This window comes from Somniosus microcephalus, chromosome 31 (genome assembly GCF_052327205.1).
Source record: "Somniosus microcephalus isolate GS21.2 chromosome 31, FLI_Smic_1.0, whole genome shotgun sequence".
Classification (NCBI taxonomy): Eukaryota; Metazoa; Chordata; class Chondrichthyes; order Squaliformes; family Somniosidae; genus Somniosus; species Somniosus microcephalus.
In genome coordinates this window covers 2202205-2226329 of record NC_141017.1, presented here as the reverse complement: position 1 = coordinate 2226329, position 24125 = coordinate 2202205, and the positions used below count along the sequence as shown (strand labels likewise).

At 47.7% G+C, this 24125-nt stretch overlaps 1 protein-coding gene across 2 annotated transcripts in view; it reads left to right on the top strand.

Moving 5' to 3' along the window:
- pkn1a (protein kinase N1a) overlaps positions 1 to 24125 on the top strand; it is a 185862-nt gene that overhangs the window by 136018 nt on the left and 25719 nt on the right. For both annotated transcript variants that reach the window (XM_085971468.1, XM_085971466.1), the window contains 2 exons: positions 8008 to 8150; positions 23245 to 23352. In XM_085971468.1, the coding sequence (XP_085827594.1) occupies positions 8008 to 8150; positions 23245 to 23352 (251 nt within the window). The remainder of the gene's footprint in view (positions 1 to 8007; positions 8151 to 23244; positions 23353 to 24125) is intronic.

Here is a 24125-nt window from a genome sequence, read left to right as displayed (position 1 = left end):
CCCTTTCAGGCATTGAGTTCCACATTCCAACCACCCTCTGGGTGAAAAAGTTCCTCCTCAAATCCCCTCTAAATCTCCTGCCCCTTACCCTGAATCTATGCCCCCTTGTTATTGACCCCCCCACTAAGGGGAAAAGTTCCTCTTTATCTACCCTATCTATGCCCCTCATTATTTTGTACACCTCAATCAGGTCCCCCCTCAGCCTTCTCTGCTCCAAGGAAAACAACTCCAGCCTGTCCAGCCTCTCTTCATAGCTGAGGCGCTCCATCCCATGTAACATCCTGGTGAATCTTCTCTGCACCCTCTCCAAAGCAATCACATCCTTCCTATAGTGAGGCGACCAGAACTGCACACAGTACTCCAGCTGTGGCCTCACCAGCGTTTTGTACAGCTCCATCATAACCTCCCTGCTCTTATATTCTATGCCTCGGCTAATGAAGGCAAGTATCCCATATGCCTTTTTAACCACCTTATCTACCTGCTCCGCTGCCTTCAGGGATCTATGTACATGTACACCAAGGTCCCTCTGACCCTCTGTACTTCCTAGGGTCCTACCACTCATTGTGTATTCCCTGGCCTTATTTGTCCGTCCAAAATGCATCACCTCGCACTTTTCAGGGTTAAATTCCATTTGCCACTTTTCCGCCCATCTGACCAACCCGTTTATATCGTCCTGTAGCCGGAGGCTTTCCTCCTCGCAATTTACCACCCCACCAATTTTCGTGTCATCTGCGAACTTACTGATCATACCTTTTACATTTTCATCCAAATCATTTATGTAGATCACAAACAATAAGGGACCCAGCACCGATCCCTGAGGTACCCCACTGGACACAGGCTTCCAGTCACAAAAGCAACCTTCGACCATCACCCTCTGCCTCCTGCCACTCAGCCAGTTTAGGATCCAACGCGCCAAGGCACCCTGGATCCCATGGGCTCTTACCTTCTTGACCAGTCTCCTATGCGGGACTTTGTCAAAAGCTTTACTGAAGTCCATGTACACCACATCATTTCCCTCATCCACCCCACTAGTCACCCCCTCGAAAAATTCGATCAGATTTGTCAGACATGATTTACCCTTGACAAAGCCATGCTGACTATCCCCGATTAATCCTTGCCTCTCCAAGTGGAGATTAATTTTGTCCCTCAGAATTTTTTCCAATAATTTCCCCACCACAGATGTTAGACTCACTGGCCTGTAATTCCCTGGTTTATCCCTGCTACCCTTCTTGAATAATGGTACTACGTTAGCTGTTCTCCAGTCCTCTGGTACATCCCCTGTGGCCAGAGAGGTTCTGAAAATTAGTGTCAGAGCCCCTGCAATCTCCTCCCTTGCCTCCCACAGCAGCCTGGGATACATCTCGTCCGGGCCTGGGGATTTATCCACTTTTTGGCCCGCTAAAACCGCTAGCACCTCCTCCCTCTCGATGCTAATATGTTCAAGTATGTCACAGTCCCCTTGCCCGATTTCTATGTCTGCATCGTCTTTCTCCATAGTGAACACAGATGCAAAAAATTCATTTAAAACCCCGCCTACATCCTCTGGCTCTACACACAGATTGCCACTTTGGTCCCTAATGGGCCCTACCCTTTCCCTGGTTATCCTCTTGCCCTTAATATACTTATAAAACATCTTAGGATTTTCCTTTATTTTGCTCGCCAGTGTTATTTCATGGCCCCTCCTCGCCCTCCTAATTTCTTTTTTAAGTATGCCCCTGCACTTTTTATACTCCTCTAGGGCTTCTTCTGTCTTTAGTCTTTTGTAACTGCCAAAAGCCCCCCTCTTATTTCTAATGCATTTCTGTATATCCCTTGTCATCCAAGGTTCCCTTTGCTTGTTGGTCCCACCCTTGACCTTTACAGGAACATGTTGGCGTTGTACTCTCTCTATTTCCCTTCTGAAAGTCTCCCACTGTTTTGATGTGGATTTTCCTATAAGCAGCTGCTCCCAGTCCACTTTGGCCAGATCCTGCCTTATCATATTAAAATCGTCCTTCCCCCAATTTAGAACCCTTATTTCCGGGCCGTCTTTGTCTTTTTCCATGACCACCTTAAATCTCACCGAATTATGGTCACTGTCGCCAAAATGCTCTCCTACTGACACTTCCACCACTTGCCCGGCTACATTCCCCAGAATTAGGTCCAGTACCGCCCCCTCTCTTGTAGGACTTTCTACATGTTGGCTCAAAAAGCTCTCCTGGATGCACTTTAAGAATTCTGCACCCTCTAAGCCTTTCACACTCTGACTGTCCCAATTTATATTGGGGAAGTTGAAATCCCCCACTATTATTACCCTATTATTTTCGCACTTCTCGGAGATTTGCCTACATATCTGTTCCTCTATCTCCCCCTGACTGTTTGGGGGCCTATAGTACACTCCCAGCAAAGTGCTTGCCCCCTTTTTGTTTTTAAGTTCTACCCATATGGCCTCATTAGAGGAACCCGCTAATATATCATCCCTCCTTACAGCAGTAATTGACTCCTTAATTAATATTGCAACACCCCCTCCCCTTTTACACCCCCCTCTGTCTCGCCTGAAGATTCTATACCCCGGAATATTGAGCTGCCAGTCCTGACCCTCCCTCAACCATGTCTCCGTGATAGCAACAATATCGTACTCCCATGTGTTCAACAACAACTTCAGTTCATCCACCTTATTTGCAAGACTCCTTGCATTAAAATAAATGCCTTCCAGCCCTGCCATATTCTCTTTTGCCTTCACATATTTGCTCTGCCTTCCCAGCTGACTTGTTTTTCCCTCTGTATTTGGCCGTAAATCACCCCCTACTATAGCTCCACTCTGTACCCCAACCCCCTGCCAAGTTAGTTTAAACCCTCCCCAGCAGTGCTAGCAAACCTCCCCGCAAGGATATTGGTTCCCCCCTGGTTCATCCTTTCCTGATATGTATACCCTCGCATCTCTGGTATCATCCTTGTAAATCTTCTCTGCACCCTCTCCAGTGCCTCTATCCTTTTTGTAATATGGCGACCAGAATTGTACCCAGTACTTCAAGTGTGATCTAACCAAGGTTTGATACAAGTTTAGCATAACTTCTCTACTTTTCAATTCTATCCCTCTAGAAATAGCCCCTAGTGCTTGGTTTGCTTTTTTATGGCCTTATTAACCTGCATCGCTACTTTTAGTGATTTGTGTATTTGTACTCCGAGATCCATTTACTCTTCTACCCCATCTAGATTCTTATTTTCCAATATCTGACCTCCCAATTATCTGTGTTGAAATTCATTTGCCAATTATATGCCCATTCTGCAAGTTTATTAATGTCTTATAATTTGTTGCAGTTCCCCTCAGTATTCACTATCCCCGCCACCCCCCCCCCCCCCCCCACACACACAATTTGGTGTCATTCGCAAATTTAGAAATTTTGTTTTTGATTCCAAAGTCAAAACCGTTAATATAAATTGTGAACAACAGTGGTCCCAGCACTGATCCTAGTGGGACCCCACTTCCCACCTCCTGCCACTCAGAATAGCAAACACTTGAAGGGAAAAAAGTTACAGGGCCATGGGGAAAGAGCAGGGGAGTGGGACTGATTGGAGAGCTCTTTCAAAGAGCTGGCTGATGCACGATGGGCTGAATGGCCTCCTTCTGTGCTGCATCTCTCTATGATTCCATGATTCTATATTGTGATCACTGTTTCCCAAATGCTCTTGCACTGAAACATGCTCCACTTGCCCCACTTCATTCCCCAGAACTAGATCCAGCCCTAGACCCGAGCCCATCGCTTCTATTTTCCATTTTTTTCTTCTGTTCTCTTTACCCCTCCTAGGTCCCTCTGCCCTGTCCTTTCATTTCTCCCCACTCGGGTGCTGTACTCCCCCAAAATCCCTCCCCAACCCTTCAACACTCCTCGACCTTCCTACTCTCCTGCCGCCATCCCAGGCTTGATTCCCTCTTAGATAAACCTACAGCTTCCCTCTGAGCCTCTGTTGGCATCCTCCGAGGGGCCCATTGATGCACTCGTCGCTGCCTCCTTACGAGCAGCAACCCCAACTGCCCCATCCTACTCTCTCACCGACCTTGCCGCCCAGCCCGTCCACTGGGGTCTACTCTTGCCAATCTCCTTCCTGTCCCATTCACCCCTCCCAGCACTGACCCTGTGCACTCTGCCAGCGGATTGACTATCGCCGCCCCTCTCCACATCTCCCTCCAGAATGTCTGTTCACTTGTCAACAAGGCCCTTGCCATCCATGAGCTTATCGTGGATAATTGCATCAACATCATGGTCTTGACGGAAACTTGGCTGCCGGGTGATGATGACACCTTCCCCCTAAATGAAGTCTCCCCGTCTGGCTACCTTCTAACACTTTCCCCGCCCAGAACGCTGTGGTGGCGGTGTGGCCCTTATCACCAAATTGCTATTTGGTCTGTCTCCCACTCCCCTGGCAACTTCTCCTCCTTTGAACATCTTACTTGTTCCACCCCTCGGTTTTTCTTTAAAATTTTCATCCTCTACCGCCCACCCAAGTACCACGGCAAGCTTCTCACCAGGTTATCCTCACTGCTTTCCTCCATCACCCTCTGCACCGAGCGACTTCTCATTGTTGGTGATTTCAAGCTCCATCTCAAGTCATCGTGCCCTCTCTCCTCTGAGATCACTGACCCCCCTTAAACTCGCCTAACCATATTCACAGCCATCCGTTTGACTTTGCCATCTCACATGGTCTCTCTACTCCTATCATGTCAATCACAGATAAAGCCATCTCTGATCAGTTCCTTGTATCACTCTCCACTCACGTCCCCCTTCACCCTCCCAAACCCACTTCCTTCTGTGTCTGCCCCTGGAAAGCGCTCTCCCCAAAGTTACATACAACGGCACTTTCAAATTCCCAACTGTCCAGCCTTTGGCCCTCCATTCACCATGACATTGCTGCAGCTGTCGATCTGCTCAACCACACCCTCACCTCCACCTTTGATCCCCTAGTCCCCATTAAAACCATTACTCTCTCTCTCACCGTGGTCGTTCCCCAGTGCGGCCCTCATCTCCGCTCCCTGAAGTCCAAAGGACGCGGACTTGAACGTTTATGGTGGACAACTGGTTTAGCCATCTATCACCTGCTCTCCTCTGCCAAAACTGCTCACTATTAAGGATCATTCTGGAATGCAAAGATAATCCCCGGCTTCTCTCCTTCACTACAAACCATCTTAAACCCCTCTCCCCTGCCCCCTCCACCCTCACCTCCAACAACAAGTGTGAGAAGCTTGTAGTTCTTTGTAACTAAGATTGAGACCATTCATTCAGCTACCTCTGCCGCTTCCCTCCGTTCCCTTAGACCACCAGGCCAAACATCCTCTCGGGTTCCCCCCCTGCCCTAACCCTGAACTCACCTCTTTCTCTAGTTTCTCCCCTATCTCCCCTCATGCCCTCTCTGAGCTCATCTTGTCCATGAGACCCACCTCCTGCTCCCTCGGCCCTATTCCCACCCAACTGCTGACCACCCAACTTCCATTCCTGGTGCTCATGTTAGCTGTTACTGTTAATGCTTCCCTCTCCTCAGGTACAGTCCACCTCCCCTTCAAATCTGCCATCATCACCCCTCTCAAAAAACCAACCCTTGACCCCTCTGTCCTTGCAAACTGCCACCTTATCTCCAACCTTCCTTTCCTCTCCAATGTCCTTGAACGTGCTGTCGCCTCCCAAATCCGTGCCCATCTCTCCCAGAACTCCCATGTTTGAACCCCTCCAGTCAAGTTTCCGGCCTTGCCACAGCACTGAAACAGCCCATCTCAAAGTCACAAATGACATCCTATGTGACTGTGATAAACTATCCCTTCTCAACCTGTCTAGAGCCTTTGACACAGTTGCCCACTCCATCCTTCTCCTCCGTCGTCCAGCTGGGTGGGACTGCACTCGCCTGGTTCCATTCTTATCTATCAGTCATAGCCAGAGAATCACCTGCAATGGTTTCTCTTTCCGCTCCTGCACTGTTACCGCTGGAGCCTATCCTTGGCCCCGATCTATTTCTCATCTACATGCTGCTCCTCGGCGACATCATCCGAAAACACTGTCAGTTTCCACACATGTACGCTGACGACATCCACCGCCTCTCTCGACCCTTTCACTGCCTCTGATTTGTCACGTTGCTTGTGCGACTTCCAGTCCTGGATGAACAGGATTTTCTCCAACTAAATATCTGGAAGAGCAAAGCCATTGTTTCGGTCCCCGCCACAAATCCGTTCTCTAGCCATCGACTCCAACCCTCTCCTCAGTAACTGTCTGAGGCTGAACCAGACTATTCGCAACCCTGCTGTCATATTTAATCCAGAGATGAGCTTCCGACCACATAGCCACTCCAACGTCAAGACCACCTACTTCCACCTCTAACATTGCCCGACTCCACCCCGCCTCAGCTTATCTGCTGTTGAAACCCACATCCATGCCTTTCTTACACTTGCCTATTCCAATTCTCTCCTGGCCGACCTCCCATCTTTCACTCTCCGTAAACTAGGAAGTCATCCAAAAATCTGCTGCCCATACCCTAACTTGTACTAAGTCCCGTTCACCCATTGTCCCTGTGCTCGCTGACCTACATTGGCTCTCGGCCTGGCAACGCCACGATTTTAAGTCTCATTCTTGTTTTTCAAATCCCTCCATGGCCTCACCCCGTCCCTATCTCTTTAATCTCGTACAACCCTCCGAGATCTCTGCGCTCCTCCAATTCGGGCCTCTTGCACATCACTGATTTTAATCGCGTCACCATTGACGGCCGTGCCTTAAGCTGTGTGGGTCCTAGGCTCTGGAATTCCCTCCCTAAACCTCTCCACCTATCTCTTCTTTAAAACGCTCCTTAAAACCTACCTCTCTGACCAAGCTTTTGGTCACCTGTCCTAATGACTCCTTATGTCAGATCTTGATTGATAAGGCTCCTGTGAAGTGCCTTGGGACATTTTACTGCGGTTATAGGCGCTATATAAATGCAAGTTGTTGTTACTGCTTCCTTCCTCATTGGGCTGGAAACAAAGTTCTCTTGTACACATTTCAGGAATTCCTCCCCCTCTCTGTCCTTTACACTGTTTATGTTACCCTGTTACGCAGTCTATATTACGATAACTGAAGTCCCCCATTGCTGCTATATCATAACCCCATGTGACAACTTGTACCTGCAGCAACTCCCACCTTATTTGTCACGCTCTGTGCATTTACGCACATGCACTCCAAACCCGCCTTAGTCTGCTTTGCACTTCTCCCCTGTCTGATCCTTCCTTTTTCTGGACTACTCTTTATTCCAATGTTGTTTGTCTCTCCCAACCCTCTATGCATTTACATTTGGTCTTTCAGGACATCCCAACGTGCTTCACTGCCAATGAAGTACCTTTGAAATGCAGTCACTTTGTAATATAGGCAAATGTGGCAGCCAATTTGCACACCGCAAGGTCCCACAAGCAGTAATAATAAGATAAATGACCGGATCATATGTTTTCGGAGTTGTTAATTGAAGGATACATTTTGGCCAGGACAGCAGGGAGTACTCCCCTGCCCTTCTTTGAACTAGTGCAGTGCGATTTTTTTTACGTCCACCTGAGAAGACGGACAGGGCCTCAGTTTAAGGTCTCACCCAAACAGTAATGAGATAATGACCAGATAATCTGTTTTAGTGATATTGGTCTATCTGAGAGGTTTAACGTCTCATCTGAAAGACGGCACCTCCGGCAGTGCAGCACTCCCTCAGTACTTCACTGGACTATCAGCCTGGATTATGTGCTCAAGTCCTGGAGTGGGATTTGAACCCATGACTTTCTGACTCCGAAACACGAGTGCTACCCACTGACCTAAGTGTGTTTCCCATTTCTTCTATCTCTATAAGCTTCCGTTAAGCCACTTTTGATACTATTGGGGCCAGCAGCGCTTTGATACTTTGTTTAAGTGCACCGTGGTACATTTCTGGGTTTATTCTCTAGACTCGTGTGAATTCTGCAACAGCTATTGATGTGTTCAGCTCAAACTGTGTGACAGAAAAGGCTCAAAGCATCTGGTTCTTTCACTGTAGATATGGGCTATGGAGAACGGACAAGCACTTTCTGTGGTACTCCGGAGTTCCTTGCTCCCGAAGTTCTGACAGACACATCCTATACGCGGGCTGTGGACTGGTGGGGGCTCGGTGTTCTCGTCTATGAGATGTTGGTGGGAGAGGTGAGTGTTGAAGAGCATCATTATTACATAGAAGTTGTATGTATATACCCCTTGTGTGTTTTTTACTTTGTTCGGAGAAGGCTGCTAGGAACAGGAGGAGGCCATTTAGCCTCGAGCCTCTTCTGCCATTCGATGACATCATAGCTGATCTGTGACCTAACTCCATTTACCCGCCTTTGCCCCACACCCCTTAATACCTTTGGTTAACAAAAATCTATCAATCTCAGATTTAAAATGAACAATTGATCGAGCATCATTTTCTTTATTTGTGGAAGAGAGTTCCAAACTTCTACCACCCTTTGTGTGTAGAAGTGTTTCCTAATTTCACTCCTGAAAGGTCTGGCTCTAATTTTTAGCCTTTGTCCCCTAGTCCAAGAATCCCCAACCAGCGGAAATAGTTTCTCTCTATCTACCCTATGTGTTCTCTTTAATATCTTGAGAACTTCGATCAAATCATCCCTTAATCTTCTAAATTCCAGGGAATACAACCCTAATTTGTGTTATTTCGCCTCATAATTTAAACCTTGGAGTCCAGATATTCTGGTAAACCTACACTGCACTTCCTCCAAGGCTAATATATTCTTCCTAAGGTGTGGTGCCCAGAACTGCTCCCAGTGCTCCAGGTGTGGTCTAACCAGGGCTTTGTACAGCTGCAGCGTAACTTCTACCCCCCTTGGATTCTAGTCCTCTCGAGATAGAAAGGCCAGCATTCCATTAGCCTTTTTGATTATTTTCTGTACCAGTTCATGACATTTTAATGATCCATGTACCTGGGCCCCCGAGTCTCATAGAGTCATAGAGTTATACAGCACAGAAAGAGGCCCTTCGGCCCATCGTGTCTGCGCCGTCCATCAAGCCCTGTCCAATCTAATCCCATTTTCCAGCATTTGGTCCATAGCCTTGTATGCTATGGCATTTCAAGTGCTCATCCAAATGCTTCTTGAATGTTGTGAGGGTTCCTGCCTCTACCGCCCTTTCAGGCAGTGAGTTCCAGGCTCCAACCACCCTCTGGGTGAAAAAGTTCCTCCTCAAATCCCCTCTAAATCTCCTGCCCCTTACCTTGAATCTATGCCCCCTTGTTATAGACCCCCCTACTAAGGGGAAAAGTTCCTCTTTATCTACCCTATCTATGCCCCTCATCATTTTGTACACCTCAATCAGGTCCCCCCTCAGCCTTCTTTGCTCCAAGGAAAACAACCCCAGCCTGTTTAGTCTTTCTTCATAGCTGAGGCGCTCCATCCCAGGTAACATCCTGGTGAATCTTCTCTGCACCCTCTCCAAAGCAATCACATCCTTCCTATAGTGAGGCGACCAGAACTGCACACAGTACTCCAGCTGTGGCCTCACCAGCGTTTTGTACAGCTCCATCATAACCTCCCTGCTCTTATATTCTATGCCTCGGCTAATGAAGGCAAGTATCCCATATGCCTTTTTAACCACCTTATCTACCTGATCCGCTGCCTACATGTACACCAAGGTCCCTCTGACCCTCTGTGCTTCCTAGGGCCCTACCACTCATTGTGTATTCCCTTGCCTTATTTGTCCGTCCAAAATGCATCACCTCGCACTTTTCAGGGTTAAATTCCATTTGCCACTTTTCCGCCCATCTGACCAACCCGTTTATATCGTCCTGTAGCCTGAGGCTTTCCTCCTCGCAATTTACCACCCCACCAATTTTCGTGTCATCTGCGAACTTACTGATCATACCTTTTACATTCTCATCCAAATCATTTATGTAGATCAGAAACAGCAAGGGACCCAGCACCGATCCCTGAGGTACCCCCACTGGACACAGGCTTCCAGTCACAAAAGCAACCTTCGACCATCACCCTCTGCCTCCTGCCACTCAGCCAGTTTAGGATCCAACGTGCCAAGGCACCCTGGATCCCATGGGCTCTTACCTTCTTGACCAGTCTCCTATGCGGGACTTTGTCAAAAGCCTTACTGAAGTCCATGTATACCACATCCACAGCATTTCCCTCATCCACACACCTAGTCACCCCCTCGAAAAATTCAATCAGATTGGTCAGACATGATTTACCCTTGACAAAGCCATGCTGACTATCCCCGATTAATCCTTGCCTCTCCAAGTGGAGACTAATTTTGTCCCTCAGAATTTTTTCCAATAATTTCCCTACCACGGATGTTAGGCTCACTGGCCTGTAATTCCCTGGTTTATCCCTGCTACCCTTCTTGAATAATGGTACTACGTTAGCTGTTCTCCAGTCCTCTGGTACATCCCCTGTGGCCAGAGAGGTTCTGAAAATTTGTGTCAGAGCCCCTGCAATCTCCTCCTTTGCCTCACACAGCAGCCTGGGATACATCTCGTCCGGGCCTGGGGATTTATCCACTTTTTGGCCTGCTAAAACCGCTAGTACCTCCTCCCTCTCGATGCTAATATGTTCAAGTATATCACAGCCCCCTTGCCCGATTGCTATGTCTACATCGTCTTCCTCCATAGTGAACACAGATGCAAAAAATTCATTTAAAACCCCGCCTACATCATCTGGCTCTACACACAGATTGCCACTTTGGTCCCTAATGGGCCCTACCCTTTCCCTGGTTATCCTCTTGCCCTTAATATACTTATAAAACACCTTAGGATTTTCCTTTATTTTGCTCGCCAGTGTTATTTCATGGCCCCTCCTCGCTCTCCTAATTTCTTTCTTAAGTATGCCCCTGCACTTTTTATACTCCTCTAGGGCTTCCTCCGTCTTTAGTCTTTTGTAACTGCCAAAAGCCCCCCTTTTTTTCCTAATGCATTTTTGTATATCCCTTGTCATCCAAGGTTCCCTTTGCTTGTTGGTACCACCCTTGACCTTTACAGGAACATGTTGGCGTTGTACTCTCTCTATTTCCCTTCTGAAAGTCTCCCACTGTTTTGATGTGGATTTTCCTATAAGTAGCTGCTCCCAGTCCACTTTGGCCAGATCCTGCCTTATCATATTAAAATCGGCCTTCCCCCAATTTAGAACCCTTATTTCCGGGCCATCTTTGTCTTTTTCCATGACCACCTTAAATCTCACCGAATTATGGTCACTGTCGCCAAAATGCTCTCCTACTGACACTTCCACCACTTGCCCGGCTACATTCCCTAGAATTAGGTCCAGTACCGCCCCCTCTCTTGTAGGACTTTCTACACGCTGGCTCAAAAAGCTCTCCTGGACGCACTTTAAGAATTCCGCACTCTCTCAGCCTTTCACACTCTGACTATCCCAATTAATATTGGGGAAGTTGAAATCCCCCACTATTATTACCCTATTATTTTCGCACTTCTCTGAGATTTGCCTACATATCTGTTCCTCTCTCTCCCCCTGACTGTTTGGGGGCCTATAGTACACTCCCAGCAAAGTGCTTGCCCCTTTTTGTTTTTAAGTTCTACCCTGGACCTCCACTGGTTTTAGCTTTTCACCATTTAGAAAGTTCCCTGTTCGATCCTTTTTAGGTCCAAAGTGGATGACCTCACACTTGCCTATATTGAAATCCATTTGCCACAGATTTTCCCATTCACTTAATGTATTAATATCTCTTTATAATTTTATGCTTCCATCTACACTGCTTACAATGCCGCTTATCTTTGTGTCATCTTAAAATTTGGATATGTGGCTCTCTATCCCGGGATCTAAGTCGTTAATAAATACAGTAAATAGTTGAGGCCCCAACACAGATCCCTGCGGGACACCACTGGTCACATCCTGCCAATTTGAGTACCTGCCCATTATCCCCACTCTCTGTCTCCTGCCGCTCAGCCAATCTCCTAACCTGGGCAATAATTTGCCCACAATTCCATAGGCTTCAACTTTAGCTAATAGTCTCTTATGAGGGACTTTATCGAATGCCTTCTGGAAGTCCATATAAATAACATTCATAGACAGTCCCCTGTCCACTACTTTAGTCACCTCCTCAAAAAGTTCAGTCAGCTTTGTCAGGCATGTTCTGCCCTTTACAAATCCATACTGGCTATCTCTGATCAGCTCAAAATTTTCGAGGTGTTCAGTCACCCTATCCTTAATTATAGACTCTAGTAATTTCCCGACAACAGATGTTAGGCTAATTGGTCTATAATTCCCTGGTTTCCCTCTCTCGCCATTCTTAAATAGCGAAGTGAAATGTGCAATTTTCCAATCTAAAGGAACAGTTCCTAAATCGAGAGAATTTGGGAAGATTATAGTTAGGGCATCTGCAATGTGCTCACCTAGTTCCTTTAAAACCCTGGGATGAAAACCATCTGGTCCTGGGGATTTGTCACACTTTAGTGCCATTATTTTCTTCATTTCTGTTAATTTGTTTATGGTGAGTCCTTGTGCCTGATTAGTTTCCTTGGGGTGACCGTCATACTGTCCTCTTCCTCGACTGTACTGATGCAAAGTAATTATTCAACATGTCCACCATTTCCTTATTTTCATTTATAATATCACCGTTATCAGTTTTTAAGGGGCACACATTGCTCCTGACCACCCTCTTTTACCTAATATAATTGTAAAAATGTTTTGTTGATTTTCATATCCCTTGCAAGTTTATTTTCATATTCCCTTTTTGTAGCTCTTACTATCTGTTTTGTCACCTTTTGCTATTCTTTGTATCTTTCCCATTCGCCAGGATCTGTGCTATTTTTTGTCGTCTTGTATGCTTTTTCTTTTAGTTTTATGTTGTCCCATACCTCTTTAGTCGTCCATGGCTGTTTTTTTATGACTAGTAGAGCTCTTGCCCCTTAGGGGTATAAACTGGCTCTGTATCACATTAAATTCTTTTTTGAACACTTGCCACTGATCTTTTGTTGATTTACCCATTAACAGATTTACTCAGGTTACTGTGGACAGTCACTGTCTCACCCCTTTGAAGTCAGCCTTACCTAAACCTAGAATCTTAGAAGCTGTTTCGTATTTCTCCCTTTCAAAAACAACATTGAACTCAGTCATATTATGATCGCTATTAGATAAATATTCACATACCGTAAGGCTGTTAACTAAATCTGGCTCATTATTAAATCTAATATGGCCTGCCCCCTTGTTGGTTCTAGGACATATTGTTGCAGAAAACTGTCCTGAACACACAAGAAATTACCTACCTTTCTAACATGAGCTATCCCAATCTGTATGAAAGTTAAAATCCCCCATTAAATCCACTCTGCCTTTGCTACGTGCTTGTCTAATCTCTGCATTTATACCATTTCCCACTTCACTGTTGTTACTAGGGTCCTATACACAACTCCCACTCCAGCCTTCAATCCTTTCCTATTTCTTAATTCTACCCATAATGGCTCCACTGCCTGCTTTCCCCTTGTTATATCATCTCTTATCATTGAAGTGATTTCATCCTTAATCACGAAGGCTATTCCTCCTCCTCTACCATCTTCCCTTTCTGTCCTTAGACTTTATAACCTGGTATATTCAGTTCCCAGTCCTGACCATCTTGCAGCCACGTCTCAGTAATGGCTCCATGTCGTACCCTCTAAGTTGAATTTACGCCTATAATTCATTCCATTTGTTCCTTATACTCCATGCGTTTGTATAAAGAAGGCTCATTTGGTCCACAAGCCCGAACCTGTCCTTCCGCTCTAATGTTGCCCCACGAAACCTTACTCAGTTAGAAGTCGGGTGAGGGAGCGACAGGGCTGTTGGCAGAAAGCGACCTTACTGGCTGGATTACAAGATGAGTTGTCTTTTCCCTTTACCACTATAAGAGTGACCTTTTCTTTCTGAGGCACCCTACCTGCTGACTGAACCATAGAATGGCAGAAGAACCAAAGGCGACTGGAGGAAAAACTTTTTACGAAGTGAGCGGTTAGGATCGGAGAAGGTTTTTTAAAATTTGTTTATGGGATCAGGGCATCGCTGGCAATGCCAGCATTTATTGCCCATCCCTAGTTGCCCTTGAGAAGGTGGTGGTGAGCTGCCTTCTTGAACTGCTGCAATCCGTGTGGTGAAGGTACTGTTAGGGAGGGAGTTCCAGGATTTTGACCCAGCAACAATGAAGGATCGGCGATATACTTCTAAGTCAGGATGGTGTGTGACTTGGAGGTGGTGGTGTCCCCATGCGCCTGCTGCCCTTGTCCTTCTAGGTGGAAGTGGTCGCGGGTTTGGGAGGTGCTGCCGAAGAAGCCTTGGCGAGTTGCTGCAGTGCATCTTGTAGATGGTACACACTGCAGCCACGGTGCGCCGGTGGTGGAGGGAGTGAATGTTTAAGGTGGTGGATGGGGTGCCAATCAAGCAGGCTGCTTTGTCCTGGATGGTGTCGAGTTTCTTGAGTGTTGTTGGAGCTGCACTCATCCAGGCAAGTGGAGAGTATTCCATCACACTCCTTACTTGTGCCTTGTAGATGGTGAAAAGGCTTTGGGGAGTCAGGAGGTGAGACACTCGCCGCAGAATACCTAGCCTCTGACCTGCTCTTGTTGCCACAGTATTTATGTGGCTGGTCCAGTTAAGTTTCTGGTTAATGGTGACCCCCCAGGATGTTGATAGTGGGGGATTTGGCGATGGTAATGCCATTGAATGTCAAGGGCAGGTGGTTACACGCTCGCTTGTTGGAGATAGTCATTGCCAGGCACTTCTGTGGCGCGAATGTTACCTGCCACTTATCAGCCCAAGCCTGAACGTCGTTCAGGTCTTGTTGCATGCGGGCATGGACTGCTTCATTATCTGTGGAGTTGCGAATGGCGCTGAACACTGTGCAGTCATCAGCGAACATCCCCATTTCTGACCTTATGTTGGAGGGAAGGTCATTGATGAAGCAGCTGAAGATGGTTGAGCCTAGGACACTGCCCTGAGGAACTCCTGCAGCGATATCCTGGGGTTGTGATGATTGACCTTCAACCACCACAACCATCTTCCTTTGTGCTAGGTATGTTTCCAGCCAGTGGAGCGTTTTCCCCCTGATTCCCATTGACTTCAGTTTTACTAGGGCTCCTTGATGCCAGACTCGGTCAAATGCTGCCTTGATGTCAAGGGCAGTCACTCTCACCTCACCTCTGGAATTCAGCTCCTTTGTCCATGTTTGGACCAGGGCTGTAATGAGGTCGGGAGCCGAGTGGTCTTGGCGGAACCCAAACTGGGCATCAGTGAGCAGGTTATTGGTGAGTAAGCTTGCAGCACAGCAGGAGGCCATTCGGGACATTGTGCCTGTACCAGCTCTTTGCTGGAACGCCCAGAACTAATCCACAACCCATAGCTCTATCATCATCTACTTCAAATATTTATGCACTTTTTCCTTAAAAGATGCAATGGTCACTGTCTCAACCACTCCCTGTGGCAAAGCATTGATGCTCCTAATAACCCTTTGCAAAAAGATATTGCTCCTAACCTCACTCTGTCACCATTTTAAACTGCTGGCCTCTCACCACTAATTCCAACCAGAGGAAATAGTCTTTCTCTATTCACTCTGTTAAAACCCCAATTCAATCTCTTAGCCCTCTCTGCTCCAGTGGAAATAGTCCCAGTATCTCAAGCCTCTAACCGTAACCATGGTTCCTCATCCCTGACATCATCCTGGTGAATCTACACGGTCTGCACTCTATTGCTTAATGTCCTTTCCATAATACAATTCCAAAAATTGCCCAATTTATGAAATGTAAAATAACAACAGAAAATGCTGGAAATGTAATATTCTCTTGGCCTTATTTACGGCTGTACCTGCACTCGCACTTTTAATGAATTATATATTTGAAACTTTATAAGTCTCTGTTCATCCACACCCTTCAGTGTCTTTGCATTGAATGTATGCTCCCATTCCTGACTTTTCCTCACACGGTGGCATAGTGGTTAGCACTGTTGCCTCACAGCGCCAGGGACCCGGGTTCGAATCCGGCCTCGGGTGACTGTCTGTGTGGAGTTTGCACATTCTCCCCGTGTTTGCGTGGGTTTCCTCCGGGTGCTCCGGTTTCCTCCCACAGTCCAAAGATGTGCGGGTTAGGTTGATTGGCTATGATAAATTGACCCTTAGTGTTAGGGGGATTAAATACATGGGGTTATGGGGATAGGGTGGGATATGTGTTGGTGCAGGCTCGATGGGCCGAAATGGCCTCTATCTGCACTGTGGGGTTTCTGTGATTCTGTGATATGCACATCAAATTGCATCTGCCCACCCGTCACACTGACCCCGCCCGTCACACTGACCCCGCCCGTCACACTGACCCCGCCCGTCACACTGACCCCGCCCGTCACACTGACCCCGCCCGTCACACTGACCCCACCAGTCGCACTGACCCCGCCCGTCACACTGACCCCACCGTCACACTGACCCCACCCGTCACACTGACCCCGCCCGTCACACTGACCCCACCCGTCACACTGACCCCGCCGGTCACACTGACCCCGCCGGTCACACTGACCCCGCCGGTCACACTGACCCCGCCCATCAGACTGACCCCACCTGTCACACCGACCCCACCTGTCGCGCCGACCTGCCCACCTGTGACACTGACCCCGCCTGTCAGACCGACCTGCCCGCCCGTCGCGCCGACCTGCCCGCCGCACCGACCCGCACTGCCCGTGTCTGGTCTTTTTCCGCCTCCTTGCTGTTTGCCAAACCCCCTAATTATGTGTCTTCAGCAGATTTCAATATCTTGTTCCCTGTACCCGAGCCCTAATCATCTCTATATACCAAGAACGTGGGCTCAGCCGTGCCCCCTGGGACACACTCCCTCCAACTCTTCTCTAGTCTGAGTAGCACTCATTAACCCTAACTTTTTTTCTTCCTGTCTGTCACCAACTTGCTATCCATGCTGTTACATTACCTCCTGTACCATATGCCTGAATCTTAGTAACCAGGCTCCTATTTCATTGGTGATTCGATGGTTCGGGTTGCCTGTGACTGAATTTTACCAGCAATGGAGATTTGATGTAAGCATCTGAAAGAATGTAAGCAGTAAGAATGCTGCTGAGATTGCAATTTCATTTCAGAATGATAGAAATTTACAGCACAGCAGGCGGCCATCCGGCCCGTCGTGTCTGTGACGGCTGATATAATGCTGTAGGTGAATCATAGAATGGTGACAGCACAGCAGGAGGCCATTCGCCCCGTCGTGTCTGTGACGGCTGATATAATGCTGCAGGTGAATCATCGAATGGTTACAGCACAGCAGGAGGCCATTCGCCCCGTCGTGTCTGTGACAGCTGATATAATGCTGTAGGTGAATCATCGAATGGTTACTGCACAGCAGGAGGCCATTCGGCCCGTCGTGTCTGTGACGGCTGATATAATGCTGTAAGTGAATCATAGAATGGTGACAGCACAGCAGGAGGCCATTCGGCCCGTCGTGTCTGTGACAGCTGATATAATGCTGTAGGTGAATCATAGAATGGTTACAGCACAGCAGGAGGCCATTCGGCCCGTCGTGTCTGTGACAGCTGATATAATGCTGTAGGTGAATCATCGAATGGTGACAGCACAGCAGGAGGCCATTCGGCCCATCGAGCCCATGCCGGCTCTCTGCAGGAGCACTTCAGCTAGTCCCACTCCCCCGCCCTTTCCCTGTAGCCCTGCAAATTTTTTTCCTTCCGGTACTTATCCAACTCCCTTTTGAAAGTCACGATTGAGTCTGCCTCCACCACCCTTTCAGGCAGTGCATTCCAGATCCTAACCACTCGCTGAGTAAAAAAGTTTTTCCTCACGTCGCCTTTGGTTCTTTTGCCAATCACCTTAAATCTGTGTCCTCCAGTTCTCCACTCCGCCAATGGGAACAGTTTCTCTCTATCTACTCTGTCCAGACCCCTCATGATTTTGAACACCTTTATCAAATCTCCTCTCAACCTTCTCTGCTCTAGGGAGACCAACCCCAGCTTCTCCAGTCTATCCACGTAACTGAAGTCCCTCATCCCTGGAACCATTCTTGTCAATCTTTTCTGCACCATCTCTAAGGCCTTCGCATCCTTCCAAAAGTGCGGTGCCCAAAATTGGTCATAATACTCCAGTTGAGGCCAAACCAGTGTTTTATAAAGCTTCATCATAACTTCCTTGCTTTTGTATTCTATGCCGCTATTCATGAAGCCCTGGATCTCTTAAGCTTTTCTAATCGCTTTCTCAACCTGCCCTGCCACCTTCAATGATTTGTGCATATATACCCCCAGGTCTCTCTGTCCCTGCACCCCCTTTAGAATTGTATCCTTTAGTTTATATTGCCTCTCCTCGTTCTTCCTACCAAAATGTATCACTTCACACTTTTCTATGTTAAATTTAATCTGCCACGTGTCCGCCCATTCCACCCGCCTGTCTATGTCTTTATGAAGTCTTATCACTGTCGTCCTCACTGTTCAGTATGACACTTCCAAGTTTTGTGTCATCTGCAAACTTTGAAATGTGTGCCCTGTACGCCCAAGTCCAAGTCATTAATATATATCAAGAAAAGCAGTGGTCCTAGTATTGACCCCTGGGGAACACCACTGTGTACCTTCCTCCAGTCTGAGAAACAACCGTTCACCACTACTCTCTGTTTCCTGTCACTTGGCCAATTCCGTATCCATGCTGCCACTGTCCCTTTTATTCCATGGGCTTCAACTTTGCTGGCAAGCCTATTATGTGGCACTTTGTCGAACGCCTTTTGGAAGTCTGTGTACACCACATCAACTGCATTGCCCTCATCAACCCTAAAAACTCAATCAAGTTAGTTAAACACGATTTGACTTTAACAAATCCGTGCTGGTTTTCCTTAATTAATCCACACTTGCCCAAGTGACTGTTAACTTTGTTCCTGATTATTGTTTCTAACTGACTGGCCTGTAGTTGCTGGGTTTATCATTACACCCTTTTTTGAACAAGATGTAACATTTGCAATTCTCCAGTCCTCTGGCACCACCCCCATATCTAACGAGGTTTGGAAGATTATGGGCAGCACCTCCACAATTTCCACCTTTACTTCCCTCAGTGTCCTAGGATGCATCCCATCCGGTCCTGGTGACTTATCTGCTTTAAGTACAGCCAGCCTTTCTAGTACCTCCTCTGTATCAATTTTTAATTTGAAGCGTGGGTTAACATTAAAAAATGGCCCTCAGAATCATGCTTCACCTCCACTCTGTTTTTCATCTTAAAATCGCCTGGTAGCTGTTTTCAAGGAAGAACGTTCATTTCGATAGCACCTTTCACCACCCCAGGTGTCCCAAAGCATTTTACAGCCAATGAAGTACTTGGGAAACATGACAGACAATTTGCACACAGCAAGATCCCACAAACACGGTGGCATAGTGGTTAGCACTGTTGCCTCACAGCGCCAGGGACCGGGGTTCGAATCCGGCCTCGGGCGACTGTCTGTGTGGAGTTTGCACATTCTCCCCGTGTTTGCGTGAGTTTCCTCCGGGTGCTCCGGTTTCCTCCCACAGTCCAAAGATGTGCGGGTTAGGTTGATTGGCTATGATAAAATTGACCCTTAGGGTTAGGGGGATTAAATACGTGGGGTTACGGGGATAGGGGTGGGATATGTGTTGGTGTAGGCTTGATGGGCCGAAATGGCCTCTATCTGCACTGTGGGGTTTCTGTGATTCTGTGAAACAGCAATGAGGTAATGACCAGATACTCTGTTTTAGTGATGTTGGTCTGCCCAAGAGGTTTAACATCTCATGCCAAAGACGGCACCTCCAATGCTGCGCTCCCTCAGTACTGCACTGGCGTGTCAGCCTAAATTTTGTGCTTAAGTCTCTGGAGTGGGACTTGAACCCACGTCCTTCTGACTCAGAGGCGAGGGTGCTACCCACTGAGCCGAGGCTGACACCTATTTTTTTTATTCGTTCCTGGGATGTGGGCGTCGCTGGCAAGACCAGCATTTATTGCCCATCCCTAATTGCCCTTGAGAAGGTGGTGGTGAGTCGCCACCTTGAACCGCTGCAGTCCGTGTGGTGAAGGTGCTCCCACAGTGCTGTTAGGGAGGGAGTTCCAGGATTTTGACCCAGTGACGATGAAGGATTGGAGATATATTTCCAAGTCAGGATGGTGTGTGACTTGGAGGCGGTGGTGTTCCCCTGCGTCTGCTGCCCTTGTCCTTCTAGGTGGTAGAGGTTGTGGGTTTTGGAGGTGCTGCCGAAGAAGCCTTGGCGAGTTGCTGCAGTGCATCTTGTAGATGGTACACACTGCAGCCACGGTGCGCCGGTGGTGGAGGGAGAGAATGTTTAAGGTGGTGGAAGAGGTGCCAATCAAGCGGGCTGCTTTGTCCTGGATGGTGTCGAACTTCTTGAGTGTTGTTGGAGCTGCACTCATCCAGGCAAGTGGAGAGTATTCCATCACACTCCTGACTTGTGCCTTGTAGATGGTGGAAAGGCTTTGGGGAGTCAGGAGGTGAGACACTCGCCGCAGAATACCCAAGAATACCCAGCCTCTGACCTGCTCTTGTAGCCACAGTATTTATGTGGCTGGTCCAGTTAAGTTTCTGGTCAATGGTGACCCCCAGGATGTTGATGTTAGGGGATTCGGCGATGGTAATGCCGTTGAATGTCATGGGGAGGTGGTTAGACACTCTCTTGTTGGAGGTAGTCATTGCCTGACACTTGTGTGGTGCGAATGTTACCTGTCACTTACCAGTCCAAGCCTGGTTGTTGCCCAGGCCTTGCTGCATCCGGGCACGGACTGCTTCATTATCTAAGAAATTGAGAATGGAACTGAACAGTGTGCAATCATCAGCGAACATCTCCACTTCTGACCTTATGATGGAGGGAAGGTCATTGCTAAAGATGGTTGGGCCTAGGACACTGCTCTGAGGAGCTCCTGCAGTGATGTCCTGAGGCTGAGATGATTGGCCTCTGACAACCACAACCATTTTCCTTCATGCTAGGTATGACTCCAGCCAGCGGAAAGTCTTTCCCCTGATTCCCATTGACTTCAATTTTACTAGGGCTCCTTGATGCCACACTCGGTCAAATGCTGCCTTGATGCCAAGGGCAGTCACTCTCACCTCACCTCTGGAATTCAGCTTTTTTGTCCATGTTTGGACCAAGGCTGTAATGAAGTCTGGAGCCAAGTGGTCTTGGCGAAACCCAAACTGAGCATTGGTGAGCAGATTATTGTTGAGTAAGTGCCGCTTGATAGCACTGTTGACAACACCTTCCATCACTTTGTGGGTTTGGGAGGTGCTGCCGAAGAAGCCTTGGCAAGTTGCTGCAGTTCATCCACATTGTGGGATAGATGCCAGTGTTGTAGCTGTACTGGAACAGCTTGGCTAGAGGCACGGCTAGTTCTGGAGCACAAGTCTTCAGCACGACAGCCAGGATATTGTCGGGTCCCACAGCCTTTGCTGTATCCAGTGCAGTCAATTGTTTCTTGATATCACGTGGAGTGAATCGAATTGGCTGAAGATTGGCTGCTGTGATGGTGGGGACCTCAGGAAGAGGCCAAGATGGATCATCCTCTCGGCACTTCTGGCTGAAGATGGTTGCAAACACTTCAGCCTTGTCTTTTGCACACACGTGCTGGGCTCCACCATCATTGAGGTGGGGGTATTCATGGAGCCGCCTCCTCCCGTCAGTTGTTTAATGGTCCACCACCATTCATGACTGGATGTGGCAGGACTGCAGAGCTTTGATCTGATCCATTGGTTGTGGGATCGCTTAGCCCTGTCTATAGCATGCTGCTTCTGCTTTTTACCATGCATGTAGTCCTGTGTTGCAGCTTCCCCAGGTTGGCACCTCATTTTTAGGTACGCCTGGTGCTGCTCCTGGCATGCTCTTCTACACTCCTTATTGAACCAGGGTTGGTCCCCTGGCTTGATGTTAATGGTAGATTGAGGGATATGCCAGGCCATGAGGTTACAGATTGTGGTGGAATACAGTTCTGCTGCTGCTGATGGCCCACAGCACCTCATGGATGCCCAGTTTTGAGCTGCTAGATCTGTTCTGAATCTATCCCGTTTAACACAATGGAGGATGTCCTCCGTGTGAAGACGGGACCGCGTCTCCACGAGGACTGTGCGGTGGTCACTGCTACCAATACTGTAATGCACAGGTGCATGTGCAACAGGTAGATTGGTGAGGATGAGGTCAAATAAGTTTTTCCCTCGTGTTGGTTCTCTCACCACCTGCTGCAGGCCCAGACTGGCAGGTATGTCCTTCAGGACTCCACCAGCTCGGTCAGTAGTGGTGCTACCGAGCCACTGTTGGTGATGGGACATTGAAGTCCCCCACCCAGAATACATTCTGTGCCCTTGCTACCCTCAGTGCTTCTTCCAAGGAGTACTGATTCATCAACTGAGGGAGGGCGGTAGGTGGTAATCAGCAGGCGGTTTCCTTGCCCATGCTTAACCTGATGCCATGAGACTTTGTGGGTTCCGGGTGGCGGAAGCAGATTCAATAATAACTTTCAAAAGGGAACTAGATAATCCTTGAAGGAGGTCAATTTGCAGGGCCATAGGTAAAGGGCAATGGAGTAGGACTCATCGTGTTGGCTCTTTGAAAGAGCTATCCTGTCACGATGGGCTGAATGGCCTCCTGTCTGTATCATTCTATGAAGTGGTGTCTATGAAGACGTCCCACCACCACCCTCTCAGGGCACCTAGGGATGGCAATAAATGCTGACAGCTATGCACACATTTGGAGGAAGTGAACATCTTCTGTGATGTATACATCAAGTCAGTAAAAAAAACGAAATAATGTGAAGCCACCCAACTTGGTGTTCGAGATGCTCTCACACATCTGTGCATTGATACTATATCTGCCTTCTCACATACCTATTGGTACCTCACTTACATACTGATACTTTACAACTCAAGCTCTATTTCGGACTGAATAACTTCAGCAACAGTGGAAATAACCTATCGGGCATTTTGCAGAAGCTTGCGGACTGCTCAGGAATGACATTGAAGTGTGAATCAGCAGATAAGGACAGCGAGGCTTGTGCAGTGATTGGGACAGCCAATCTTGTTCTAAATCTGCACTGTGTTGTGGAAGATTTGAATTTGTTTGTTTTTCTAATCCTACTGATAATGGCGAATCAAAGTGTGAATGAATAATCAAGGCAGGTCATGTGCAGCTCCTCTACTCACTATCAGCCACCTCACACACCACAGTATGTGGTGTATTGTACAATGATAACTGGATTTAAATTGAGTCATTCAAAGGCCATTAAGCCTTAATTTCGACCGAGCTGTGGTTAAAGCACTAAGTTCTCACTGTTTGTTTTGCAGTCACCATTCCCCGGGGATGATGAGGAGGAAGTGTTTGACAGTATCGTCAATGATGAGGTTCGATACCCACGATTCCTCTCTACTGAGGCCATTGCCATAATGAGAAGGGTAAGGGATCAACTTAACTCATCATCTTGCCTTTAATTGACACCTTTAACACACAAGATGTCCCAGGGCAACACTTTCCTGCGTTAAATTTCATCTGTCACGTGTCCGCCCATTCCACCAGCCTGTCTATGTCCTCTTGAAGTCTATCACTATCTTCCTCACTGTTTGTTACATTTGAATAACGAGGATGGAGATTGCACCCATGCGTGAAGTTTACAGTTAATTAGAAATCCAACGCCTTAACCTATCGGCACCGTCTCTTGTCCGCTGAGCTTCCAACCTAATATCTCTCCGTCACCAAGACCACCTACTTCCACCTCCGTAATATCCCCCACTCCCCCCGCCTCAGCTCATCTGCTGCTAAAACCCTCATCCATGCCTTGAGGGCTGAGACAGGGAGTGCAGGGCAGGCCAGAGGATATGGCTGGAGGAGCTGGCACAGGTAGAGTGGGGAAGAGGCATTTTCTAGACGAGGATGAAGAATTTAAATTTAATGTGCTGGGGACAGCGAGCCAGCATAGGTCAGAGAGGGAAGAGGTAACGGGAGAGTGTAATTTATTGTGGAACAGGATCTAGGCAGCAGAATTTGTTTCAGTTGGAGTTTATGGGGCTGAGGATGGGCGTACTTAAATATGGAAGTGGCAAAAGCAAGTACGAGGAGTTCAAATATAAAATAAAAACAAAATGCTGTGGAGAGAGTGAACTGTTCAGGTCGGAAGGGGGAGGGAATAATAAAAGGGAAGGTCTGATCGGGTGGAAGGCAGGTGAGATTA